Source organism: Triticum urartu, chromosome 7A, assembly GCF_056163025.1.
Source record: "Triticum urartu cultivar PI428250 chromosome 7A, HENAU_Tu73, whole genome shotgun sequence".
In the NCBI taxonomy this organism is placed as follows: Eukaryota; Viridiplantae; Streptophyta; class Magnoliopsida; order Poales; family Poaceae; genus Triticum; species Triticum urartu.
The window spans coordinates 662,244,771-662,258,060 of NC_141879.1; the positions used below are offsets into that span (position 1 = coordinate 662,244,771).

At 44.4% G+C, this 13,290-nt stretch overlaps 1 protein-coding gene across 2 annotated transcripts; it reads right to left on the reverse strand.

The window, feature by feature from the left end:
• Positions 1–2,384: 2,384 nt before the first annotated feature.
• Positions 2,385–5,860, reverse strand: LOC125522851 (AUGMIN subunit 2-like). Of its 2 annotated transcripts, none has more exons than XM_048687891.2 (7): positions 5,629–5,860; positions 5,227–5,463; positions 4,520–4,630; positions 3,696–3,800; positions 3,453–3,521; positions 3,100–3,213; positions 2,385–2,841 (listed from the first exon to the last, which is right to left on the reverse strand). In XM_048687891.2, exons 2-7 carry the CDS (start codon positions 5,320–5,322, stop codon positions 2,542–2,544), a joined length of 795 nt encoding a protein of 264 aa, XP_048543848.1. In that variant the 5' UTR covers positions 5,323–5,463; positions 5,629–5,860; the 3' UTR covers positions 2,385–2,541. The 2 variants fall into 2 exon arrangements, with proteins under 2 accessions (XP_048543848.1, XP_048543847.1); XM_048687890.2 differs by having other exon boundaries at positions 5,227–5,473.
• Between the last annotated feature and the right edge of the window lie 7,430 nt (positions 5,861–13,290).

The following is a 13,290-nucleotide window of genomic DNA, read 5'->3' on the forward strand; positions in this document are numbered from 1 at the left end:
CACTTTATCCATCCGGCTTTGATTCGATGGTTCACATCTTCATCAATACCCCCATCCTCCTGCAGCATTGACCCCAAATATTAAAAGGGCTCCAAAAGATTTTTTCCTACATAAATCTTATCCCATGAAAATCCTACAAAATTCCTCCAAACCAAAGAAGACCTTATTTTCTGAATCATATCATTCTTAGCATCATGTAGTGGAACAATACTTGATGTGCTTTTCAAGATTTCGTTAACATAGCTAAGTTTTTGTTTGGGGAGCACTTTTGTGAAGGACAATGTTATTTCTAGAAAAAAATGGAATTTTTCTGATGGACAGATGTCGTCTAGAAGTCGCGGGTTCTGCACTTCTGCTTGACTACAATTGCGGGGTGGGTTACACACTAGTTTTGCAAGTTCATCATTACTTGTTTGGAACCTAGATTGCCCGTGTTTTAGTTTTAGGGGGGAGGGGGGGGGGAGCGTTTGTACCGCGCGCCCCTACTTTGTTTCCAGACGATCTTGTTTCCTTGCAACACACATGATTTTTTTTGTATTCTTTTTACGTGAAAGCTGATATTGTTTCACAATAAAATATATATTCTGTCATTGATAGACAATGTCCAAGAAGTTCACTGGAGTGTACAACGGCGGAGGTGATAGTGCTCATTAGTGCCAATAGGTGACGTAGCTTTCATAGGGGCCAGGGTGAGCCCCCCCCCCCCCCCCCTCCCCCCCACAAACCTAAGCTAGTTTTAAAGAGCACTTAAACATGAATTGTCTTCTTAGCCGCATCAACAATCTCCATGAAGCTCCGCCATTGGTGAGAATAACTTAAACATGACGACGGTGACGTCCTCTCTGTCTAGATTGATGGTAGTGGATACCATGTAAAGACAATGCAATTCCACTTTGAGGGCGGACGAGCTAGTGTCTCGTGTCTCTACTTCCTCCGGTCCCGATGCGACATTTAGTTGTGACGATTGTGTTGCTTTCCGTAACAACATTACTATTCATGAATGTTCGTTTCTAGACCATTTTTGCTGCCAATAAAATATCATCTTTTGTAAAATGTAATGTGAGCACACAAAAGCCATGACTCTTCTCCAACTTTTTTATTTCCCCCCTAGGATCTTATTTTATTATTTACCTTTGTTTTTGTTTTTCTGTGAATGCGTGTGGTTATAGTGGTAGTTTTCATGTGGTTTTGGTTTTGGCAGGGGAGAGTGTCATGCTTGATGCGGTCACCGGGGATGGTCAATTTGGTGCAAAGTATTATAAGTGCATCTATGAACACTACACTACCATCAAAATGTGAAGACACCATGCATCCGGTCGATGACTTAAGTCACTCACAAACTGTCGGAGTGTGATCCTTGAGTGTTGCAATCGGTGGGTGGATTGCTCGGAGCAAGTGAACACACTTCCTAGTGGTAACACAATTGATGAATATGTGACTGATTTTGTCATCTTTTTCTCTGCATGTTTAGAATACATTTCAATTATCTTTGCTCACGAAACCACCTTCTAGTTGTATGTTGTAGGACAAGTTCATTCAAGAGAGATACAAGCAAAAATATTAGTCAAAAAGTAAGCCATTTGCCTTGCACCATTGTTGGGCATTTCTCCAAAACTATGAGAAGTGGAGGAAGAGGAATGATGAGGCTCCACCAAAGAGACCGAGGTCAAGTACCTAATCCTCTCTACAGCTTGAAGATGGGATGAAGATTTTGATGAACATAAAAGGAAACAAGGGGTCCTACTTCGGAGTCTATCAATGGGTGGCCCGATGGGATGAAGATGGTGAAGAAGAAGCTCAAGAGAGATGGAGAGATCGCGACAATGAAAGACAAGATTGATGAGTTGATCCAATGCAAAGGAGGTGTCAACTCAAGCTATGTGCATGCAAAGTTAGAGTTGACGGAGAAAAAGCAAAAGGAGAAGATGGCGACATGGCAAGAGATGAAAGAGAATGAGAAGCACAAGGACCGACACGGGTCAGCGTATGTTTCTTCTCGATGAGAATCAGTTGAGGCAAGAGATGGCACCGAGGAGAATCAATTGATTAAAGATGGACCCAGATGAGATATATGAGATGATGTGGACGGAGATCTTGGCATCTACTCCCTCTGTTCCAAAATAGATGACCTAACTTTGTATTAAAGTTAGTATAAAGTTGAGTCATCTATTTTGGAACGGAGGGAGTAGGATGTAATGGAGCGTCGCACACTTGGGAGGGAGGAGTGGTAGGTACTAGCGACATGTAATGATTTTTGTGTTGAAGATATGAGCATGATGTTGCTTTTGGTTAAACTTCACTTCCGGATAATGGTTATCTTGTTTTATTCGTGTATTTTCACCCTCATGGATCCAAAACATATGAGCAAGATGAAGTGCAATCTATGTGGAAAGCCTACTGGTAATTTACTTAGGTCTGATATTTCATAATGGCTCTTGCCAGCGACCAGAAGAACCCAAACACAATAAAATTGAAGACAAGCCTCGGCGATCCTATTTATACAGTATGCAAACAGCTGAGTATTAGCTTGGGAGCTGTGATCTACAGGTCCCTGTTAATGGAGGATGGCCATGACAGCCTCCTCTGGTTGATATTGTCGAGTCCATCACTTTCAGGGTTTACGTCGTCCACTTGCTTCCAGGTATTGAGCATCGAGCCCTCTCTCCTCTGAGGTGGCGTCAAGAACTTCAAATCATCACTGGAGCCACCTGGGGTCATTGACAGAGAAGAATGACCAACGCGTAGTGTTTGAAGAGTAGAAAAGGATTCCCTCATCGCAGACATGGCCTCGAAGAACCGGGTGCAGGATGCAAGCGCAGCAGGTATCGGTCGTAGCATTTCCTTCACAGAGATAAAAGATAGCCATTAATATTTCCTTATCTGACTTGGTATAATCGTAGACAAGAAAGAGCTGCCATAAGAAAATGTGATCAGAATGCACAAAATCATTCTATACTGACATGATAAATCATTTGTCATCTCTAGATTTGACAGTGGTAGAAATAATATTTGCATCAGCAGTGGAAGATGTTCTGCGCGGGATAAATTCACTATGACTCCTAATTAATTTAATTACCAGAAGGAGTATTTTCAACTTACACCCCATACAGCAGGCGACTCTCTGAAGTTTTGACTCCACTGGAAATCTCCAACTGATGCTGTCAATGCCCCATAATCACTTGCCGCTTTCAGAAGTAGCTCCGAGAATTGTTTCTGAGGAGAAGCAAGTACAGTAAGTAGGAAAAAAATGCGCTTCGCTCAAGAAACCACACATTCCTATGTAAAGAAATCACCTAAGTAGGTGCACCTAAGATTCTCCTCCACATCAATACATAGAATGCCAAGAATCATAAAACTGGATGTAGGTTGCTACTTGATACACCATTTTCAGTTCGCATGTGTAAGTTCATGAATCTATAAAAATCTGAAAACAAAATGATCAAGAACCCAACCTGGTATTCAGCTTCAACAGGAATGCAGTCAAGCGAGTAAGGTTGCTGCAGACGGGCAATAATGCGGTCCTGATAGAAAAGAGTTGTTATTTTGATATCCAGATCTTGTAATTAGTTGATTATGGTATATGGAGCAGCCAACAGCACAGGCAGAACTTTCTTTACACAATAACCTGAGCAACAGGTGGTCCCAAGAAAGAAAGAAAGCAAGCAAAAGAAATAGTGATTTCTGACTTCCAGTACCTTGTTTTGAATAACATCTTTCAAAATAGCAGTAATTCTGGCCAACGATTCACACTTCTTTTCCATTTCACTAACATGAGTCAAATGAGCAATGTTTTTATCATCCTGCAATAAACAAAAGTTCATCAATATGATCAACGATGATAACTGACACAAATCAAAAGCCCAGAAAACTGAATACACCAGAATTTGGAGATGATATGTAGCAAAGTTTACAAGTGAAATATAAATTGGACGCTTGTTATTCTGCTTGTGATCACATTTAATAGGGCGTAAACAATTTTAAGTTCTATACATCACCAGTTAAAAGCTTTAACCTTGCACATTTAGAGAGGCTTGGACATTGCAATTCATTTTTCAAGCATGAAAACCTAGGTAAAGCAAGTGTGAGCACCTATCAGATTCATACACAAATATAATATTATTCTTTTCACTTAAGAAGAAAAAATTATCCATGTTATTAATATGCTTTGATAGCAAAAACATATTCACCATAATAGTCAAAGTGGACATATTGATAGAAGCAAATGTATCTCCAAAATGCTCTAATTATCCATGATGTTCTCATTTCTACCAAGAATATGAATAACCTCATGGGAATTTCATAGTTTCGCCACCACAGTAAGTCAGTAACAGAATGAAAAGGATATTCACTACAGCAGAACAAATTGATGAAATGCGAAAACGTTGATCTATAGTCAAAGTAATATCGCGTAGTAAGGGATCGGAAAAGGTAATCAACAAACAAAAACTGCATAAGTATTGGCATGGCACAGAATTGGTGTAAACATACAAACAGTAGCAACTGGTCGTCAGTCCATTACCTTTCTGCCTTGTAGCTCGACTTGCAAATTGGCAATGTTCCGCTGCACGACCGTCAGCTCCCTTAATACCCTCACCAGGTCATCACTTTTGTCCAAGGTGTTCTGATCTTCCTGCAATGGCAAGTGACAACAAAGAAGTGTGAAGACTTAAGAAGCACACATGACCATAATCTGCGAAATAAAAAGAACAATCATTTCATCACCATCACTATTAGTGACATAGAGCACTGTAAATTTCACGAAGCTAGACATCATAACAAAAACAGAGGGAGAGATAGCAATCTTACAGAGTAATAATTTTAGATGGGTTACAGCTTATAACTAGCTCCAAGATTGCTAGATTTCATCAATAGATAAAGAACCCTCCAGGTTATAGTCACCAAACTTAGGAGGAGATGATTCCCCATAGGTGTTCCTCTCAGGACTAGCAAAGCGCACGGGACTCCCCTGAACCTACACGCTCAGCCGTCCAAACCATGCAGAAATTGCAGTGATAGGCTTCTAATTCGGGAGCGGGACTCGGTTCGAAACCTACATTTCACAAATCCCCGGCGGCAATAAACGAGGAACGGAACCCTACCATTACCTGAAAGGAACAAGAATTCGATCTCGCGAAATGGCGGCGGAAGGGACGAAATTGACAGGAGAAGGATCTGGGGTGACAGAAGTAAATCTACAGGGCGCAGCCAAGGGGTGGTGGGGGTAACCTGCGCGGGAGGGGCCGGGAAGCCGAGGTCCCCGGCGATGGCGAGCGCCTCCGCCATGCCGCCGAGCCGCTTGGCCGGCTTCTGCGCCGCCGCCATGGCCTCGGCCGGTTATTGGGGGGTTGGTGGGGGCGTTTCGATGATTTCGCCTCGCCGGCCGGTTGAGCTTTTTTTGCCTCCAAACGCCCGATTACTGCTCGGTGCCGAGCCTCCCTGTCTCCACTCCACTTCCACCCACTACTGATTGACACTGGACAATTTACAATCAGTGGAAATGATCAAGAGAAGCAGTTCAATGTCCATCGATTTACAATCAGTCTAGCAATCATTTGCGATCATAAGCAGGAAATGAATCACATGGCAGGTAGTTCAGGTTCATCTTAGAAGCAAGCAGAGGATGAGTACCTTGTCGGAGGGCGCTGGGCGCCTGCAGGGGGGGCCGGAGGAGAAGCCGAGAGGGCCGGATGCGCGGAGGGGAGTGCCGGAGGCCGAGAGGGCCGGCCGGAGAAAAGGGACCGAGGGAGAGCCGGCCGCCGGAGCCGGACCTGGAACCGCTTGCTGCCGCCGCCTTCAGCTAGGTTGGGGAACGGGATTGATTTGGAATCGGGGGGGTGAGGGAGATGCTCTCTCGCTCCAGACAACCAGTCGGTCGAGTCTGGTTTGGTTTTTTTTTTTTTTTGAGAAATGTCTGGTTTGGTTTTTTGAGTCTGGTTTGGTGAGTGGCTACGTGCCTGCAGTTTGGGCTGGACTTGGTACGTGGGCCAAAAGATCAACGCATAACATTATGGGGCCCAGATTTTTTGGTATTTCAGGGAATTCTTGGGAATACCCCGAAATCACTAATTGAGGAGTACTCCTTCTAAAAGACCTCTAGACACAAAAAAAGAAGATCTCTCTCACCTTGCTAAGTTGCGATAAGTGGCGCGCTGCATATGCGCCATTTGTCGCAATCTGGGAGTTTTTCTTTTTTCGTAGATTCGTTTACTCAAAACATTTTATCTCTTGAACCATGCGTCCAAATATCGAACCGTTTTCATCGTTGGGTCACTCGCGTCGAGATCTTTAAAACTAGATCCCATGTTGATAGATTTCGATAGATATCTTTTCACGAAAAAAGGACGAAAAACCCAAACTGGGAGGCATGTTTTTCTTTCCTTTCCGAAGAGGCACGTGTTCTTTCCCTTTGCGAGAGGCACAACCGAACCTCTCGCGGAAGAAAATCCGTGCCTCTATGAGAAGTTAATCTGTGCCTGGTGGAAGGTTAAAAAAAATAAAGCACATTTTTCACGCATTTTTTCCTTTTCTTTTTTGGGTCTAAATCTTAAGAAAAACCAGAGGTCGTCCCGCACGCCATCAAACTTGGTGAAGAGGCTATCGAGCTTTGCAAAATTTTCACAAACATCCTTCGTAGCCCCTTGAGTGTCTTGGTGCGTTGCTCCACCAACTTGCGGTCGATGTCTTCATCCAACCCGCCCTTGAGGAGGTTGTAGATCTGGCGCCCTTCAGTTGATAGCTCCTTCATGCCCGTCGTGTGACACCTGGCCTTGTGCTGTGTGAAGTGGCTATGCACCGGAAGCGCGAGAACTGTAGGCTCTGAATACCATATTGCCAACACTAGCTCAAGTAGCACCAAACCCTAGAGTTGGAGACAAGGAAGATCGAGAGAAAATGGCGAGTTGTTGTGTTTATCCACCAATCCACCCACACGTCTGTATACAACTAGGCAAGCACCACGGTCGGTTCTTCCTTGCCCAGGTCTGATGGAGATGAAGCTAGGTATTTAAACTAGAACGTTACAAGGTGATTTGATCCACTATCAGCCTGCAAGACTTTTATATGGATATCGCTCACGGGTTGTCCTGGGCCAGGAAGGCCCAACATTTGAAGTAGTGGCCCCTTTGGCCTTGGCACTCCTCACACTCCATGGGCTAATAGTTACTCTAACGCATATCCTCTATCCCGCTTAGAGCGGGAGTAGCTTACGTCTCACCCGAAGCTTTCCTGAGTGTTGTATGGTACTGGGTTAACCTATTTTATTCTTAGTGCTTGCTTGTTGGTAGCTCTGTATGATGCGTTCTTCTCTATTTGTTTTTCGTTTATTTTTCATTTATTTCTTTCTTTTTTTGTTTCTTCACAGGTTTCTTCCTTTTTTTTCACCATTTTTTTGTTTTATTCTCGATTTTTTTAGTATTTTCTTTCTTTTTCTTCAGCTTTTTTCTTTCTTTCTCAGTTTTCTTGTTTTCTTTGATTCCCTTTTTTGCACTGCTTTCCTCCGTTTTTTTGTTTTCTTTTTCTTTTTTCTTTGGTTTTCTTTTGTTTCTTCCTTTCTTTTTTTTCTTTGTTTTCTTTGGTTTTTTTTGGTTTCTTTGTTTTATTTATTTTTCTTTGCCGGTTTTCATCATTTTTCGTTTTTCTTCAACGCATATCTAATTTTTCAGTGCTACGTGTACATTTTTAGTGTACACGTGAAACTCTTTCGATACACACGTTTTTTTGAGACATGTGGCTTGTGGAGCGTGGCCTCGCTCGCTGGGCCGGCCCAGTCTGGCGTTCGCTGCCCTAAGTCCTATTATAAGCGAGACATATGTGGCGCCCTCACTTTATTTCAATCTTCTTTTTTTTCTTCCTAAAATCACTTTATTCTGATCTTTGATTTTTTTTGAGGGGTTATTCCAATCTTTGATAAGAAAAGCTTTTGTTGTTAGATTGCTCTCTAGAATCTTTGTTCTGTTATATCGTTGGCCTGTGGCCTGCTTGCATGGGAACCGATTGCAGGCCATTATGCTGCAGGCCGAAGGGTTGCCGCATTCCAGGTCATTCTTTCACCAGTCTCCCTAACCAAACTACTCCTAAGCATCTATCTAGCTCTAGCATGACAACTGCAGACAATTCTGCCCAACTATCCCCCACATCGTTTCGACACCGCGCCACCCTACCGCCGGTCAATTCGCCGCAGGTCACCCACCCCTACAAGTCAGTAGAACCCTGCCGCCGCAAATTTGACACGACTCCGGCTGTTCATCGCAGGGGGGCCTTTCATCATGGGCCATGATCGCTCTCCCTCTCTCTCTCCCAGCTCAACCGACACAGATCAGCGAGCCCGACGCAATGCTCTCCCGCCGGCCAGCTGTCGCGCGCGCCAACGTTGTTGATTCGTGGTGTTTTCACTCCACGGATGCGTGATCGATCTTCAGACTTTCAGGCCTCAGCAGCATCATTCACACAGGAGTACATGTTGCGTGCGCCAGGCTCTGATCTCTGAACCCTCGCTCGGCATGATGCATGCATGCGAGCTCGGCAGGGAGCACCGGAGCAGAGCCCGCGTCACCGTCTCACCCAGGCCAAGGCGTCAATGATTGTGGCTGTGGGGTACAAGCATCAACAGACATGTAGAGTACATGTCAGGACGGAAAGGGGCCCTGTTTTCTTAACACTCGCCAAGCATGGTCGTCTCATCTCCTGTCATATACAGTAACAGTGTATCATATGTACTCTCCTCCATTGCATCCTACTGTAGTATTTGCTAGCTAGAGATTCTTGGTAGTACAAAGGCTTAGTCAGCTCATGCCTCATGGTGATGTCCATTGACAGTAATATTTGATATACTTTTCTCAGAGTGATCGGGTCAGCATGCAGCAGTTCAAACCTAGCACCAATAACTTTTCACACCTAGGGCTGCAAATGGTTGTGACTGCTGCCTGATCATATCTAGGTGCACACAATGGTGTAAAGTCTTGCAATCATACCAGGACCTAGCCTGGAAACGAAACCTAGCTAGTCGGTCGCGAGAAACGCGGGCATGGTGGACTGGTGGGATTCCGCGCCGTTTGTCTGACGAACTGAGCTCGCAGATGAGATGACCTCAACACGCGCGGAAAAATAATCCCGCTTCAGAGAAACAGGAGCTCTCACATCACATATCACAGGATTAGGTTAGCTGCAACCGGCTTTCCGCCAATCAATGCCTTGTTTTCATCGGCGCACGAGTGCCACATTAATTATGTAGATATATGTGATGTGATCTGAAGAAATCCGGTGCTGTGGTAGGGTAGGCAGAGCTGGCAATCGGACACACACACAGGGCCCCCGCTTCTTCCAGACAGCTTCAGGTTTCTGCTGCAGTGTGTGTCCTCTCCCCTTTCCCTCATACGTAGATCACTCCGATCACTGTTCACAGGTCAATACACTACGTACCTCTGAAGAATTCTTTCGGGATCGATCTCGTCCTCTGAATTGCGAAGTCTGAGATCGAGCTACAGAAATTCAGGGTCCCTGTCCTTGTGAAACAAGGCATGCACACACCGTGGAGCCGGTCTCCCGCGTAAGTAACGGTCGCTGTCAGTAACACTGCTGCCAGATAATCAGAGCGGAGTAGTATCAGAAACACCATTGCTGGATCAAGGCTCGCCAAACCCACACTGCTAGACACAACACAAGAGAGCGATGTATCTACGGTTATTTTAGATAACAAAAACTATTTTAGGGTCCCCTTCAGCTCACAGTGGACTTTCAGATGGGGAATTGATTTGTCATGTCATAGTACTGGTACTACTCTAATCATTCAGAAAGGGATCCCGTATACTATTCCGGCAACGTCCATCAGCCGATCTCGGGAAATCTCTGAGGATCAACCCTGGCCTCTAGCAATGCAGAGCTCCAGGATTTAATACTATCACCCCCTCCGTGAAGAGTTTTTGGCCGGTATTGTTTAACTGTCAAGTCGGGAGCCGTTCCGTTGATCTGTCTGAATTTTCGCTCGTTCAATCCCTGTTGGTGATTGGAAATTAGTAAGATGAATGCATGCGTCTTGTATTCTTCCAGCTAGCTAGCTAGTGAAAAGAAAGAACCGGATGGGATTGATCATTGATCATGGAGTAGTATCTTATTCCGACTGTGATGCTCGCATCATTTGACGGGGCCAATTTCCCAATGATCAATCCACCCCGGCTAGAAACGGAAATATGCGTCCTGCGGTCAGAAAGGGAGAGAGCATTCGCCCAGATTAAGTATGGACTAAACCGATGTGCCGACTGCTAATCTGCGGATGAGCCTTCCCAATTGCGGTGCTTGATTCGCCTGCCCACCATGCGCAGTTGCAGTTTCACACGCACGTATGCGCATACGTGTGCACCTACCTGCATTGACTCTGATTTCATTTGCTGCCCCGTTTGTCAAGAACGTTTCGTTTGCATATTTCTGCAGACTGCCGGTCGATGATTATTCGTGGTTTTGTGAGGTGACCGACCAACCGTTGGTGGATGAGGAACGTTTACCTGGCAAGTTATTGATTCCAGTGTGAAAATGTACTGCTTGACAGTGCCAGAAACCATATAATACACCCACTGGCAAGCTGAACTGCCTTGCCCTGACGGCCAGCTAATAGTCTGGCGAGCGACTGATTGGATGCTTCTGCTTAGTCCCCACATCCTAGGATTAACCCTCACATAAAAAAATAAAAAACCGAACCTTTTTCTTCTTGGATTTGCTACTTCATAGGCAATTGAAATGAAAATCGCGTAATTTTGGGATGGTGCACCGGAACAGCTGCGGAGCTCCCAGGCCGAGTCGGGGACGACGCGGCCCGGCCGCGGCATCCCGGTGAGGCCTTGCCAAGAACTTCGGCCGGAGTAGAGAGAGATCATTGCGTTTGTTCGACCGATCCAAACAAAGTTTCGAACCAAGGCAAAGTCCCCAACCGTTCATTTCTGATCTAACGGTTAGGACAGCAGCATTCTTTAGCAGCCACCGGAGACGATATTGGCTAGACCAAGGAGGAAGCGGCTAGTTGGGGTTTCACGGCAGCAAAAGACTTCAGCAACGCTGTGAGAGTAGCCTTTTTCTCTGTATTTTTTTCCCCTACTACGGCATACGGCGAGTCGACACCTTTTATATTTTTTTCTGTCTATCATAGATACATGTCGCCTTGAATATTGGCATGGCTTTTAAGATTTAGCTCTGACCACGATTTTTCACTGTACTATGTTTTGTTTTACAAGCTATAGTGCGTATATATAACACAAGAAAATTATTATACCACGAATATACATTTCAAGACAGATCCAAAAGATAATTTAGAAGTTCTCATTCTAACTATCTAAAATAATACTTGTAGAAAAAGTTTAGTTTGACTTAATACACGTCCAAAACGACGTTCCTTATGATATGATATGGAGGGCTTATCAGTTTTCTTTATCGAATTTGCTAATTCTTGTCCAGATAAGAATTAACTATATGTCATCTAACATCTTCACCCAAAAATTCATGTGAAATTTTTATTTCTTTTTTTTACTGTTTCATTTGATTGATTTATGTGTTGTCCTTCATGTTGCATGTCCATAGAGCCTCACACAACTATAGTTGTATGTCGGCTTAGCCACGCACAACTATAATAGCATGTTATCCCCATATGTGCAACTACAACATCCCTCGTCACCTGCACAACTACATTTGCATGCCAGCCGATCGTGCGCAATTACTTACACATTCGCACGCAAGCATGCTACTCCAGTTGCACGCTCGTCGGCCACCTAAAAAGAACAAAGTGTCTAGGTTGCATAGTGAAGTGCCTCCACGCATTCTTTTTTGTGCAGAAACACGGGTGAGCTGCAATTTTCATTAGAAGGAGAAACGGTGGCAGAGCGCCCACTATACAGGGTGGCCGTAGCAAAATGGACAAAAGCAAAGGGGAAGAAAAGAAAAAGAAACTAAGTCCCATTCTACTCTCGCGGCACCAGCTGGATATATCCGCCCAACACCCAATCTTATCTCGTCATTGATGTCGTTGAGAACAGTTTTAGCTGGTCGCTCACGATCTCTGAAGTTCATGTCGTTTCTCTCCTTCGAGATGACCCAAATGATAAGAATGGCCATGCTATGCGCCTGTCACTTTTCCCTTCAGTCGCCGGCGAACCCAACAATCTAGGATGCCATGCCAGGAACACTCTTACAATTCCTGTTGAAATTGTATACTCCTTCCGATTCATATTAATTGCCGCTGATTTAGTACATATCTCTTCCGGGGATACCCCTTCATTTCACGTTAAGGAGATGGGAAAACACATTTCTCTCTATAACAACAATGTGTTTCGGGGTGTGAAGTGTGAGAGAGGGGATGTGATGATTGAGCTTTTGAATAAGACGACCTTTATATTTTAAATTTGGATCTTTTTCAAAATAGTGAAAAATTCAAATAAGAGGTGTTAAGACTATTATCATTCTGGCATCGAGCTATTTTGGCGCAAGACTTCCGCTATAGTATCATCACTGCTGTAGAGTTTAATCATCAAATTCGGGATGGATTGGTGTGGTTCCTCTATGCATGGGACATCAGAATATAAAACATGAACGAGGAAATGCATGCGATAAATATCGGCTAGTAATTGTGAAGCCCTAGTTCTTGACTTAAACGGACACCAAAGGCCTCTGCCCTCCCTCTCTATCTATCTAAGAGATGAAAGGGCAGAGTTTTTGTTTTTGTTTTTTTTTTTCATCTCTTCATCAGAGTTGAACAATGAAGATCGATGACAACTGCCTGGTCGATTTGATCAGGCCGTGTAGGAACAAGATTCAAATCGTTTCTTTGTTAGGATGCCTTAGCTGTATACAATGCACTTTCGACTTGACACCTATTTAAACGTTTCGTCTTGCCGCTATCTTATCATATTTTCATACTATTGTCGCATCGTCCCCGTATGGGTGGAGAACTTGTTGCTCTCTCAACTATGATATCAGAGGCTCTACAGAAGTCTAAGGAGAGAGCACTCATCTTGGGGTGGGCTTACTACTTATATGCTTTCGGCAATTTATCCTCTCCGCACTTGGCTACCCAGCGTTTACCGTAGGCACGATAAGGTACACCAGGGGTGTGACGTTCTTGGTCCTCTCGTACTAGGAAAATGTCATCTCAATGCTCTAACGCCCACACCGGATATGAACCGAATTGTCTCACGATGTTCTGACCCAAGCTCACGTACCACATTAAATGGGCGAACAACCCAACCCTTGAAACAACCTACAACTCTAGGCGGCGGAGAGCCGTGCCAAACCTTCCTTTGGTGTGGACTCTTG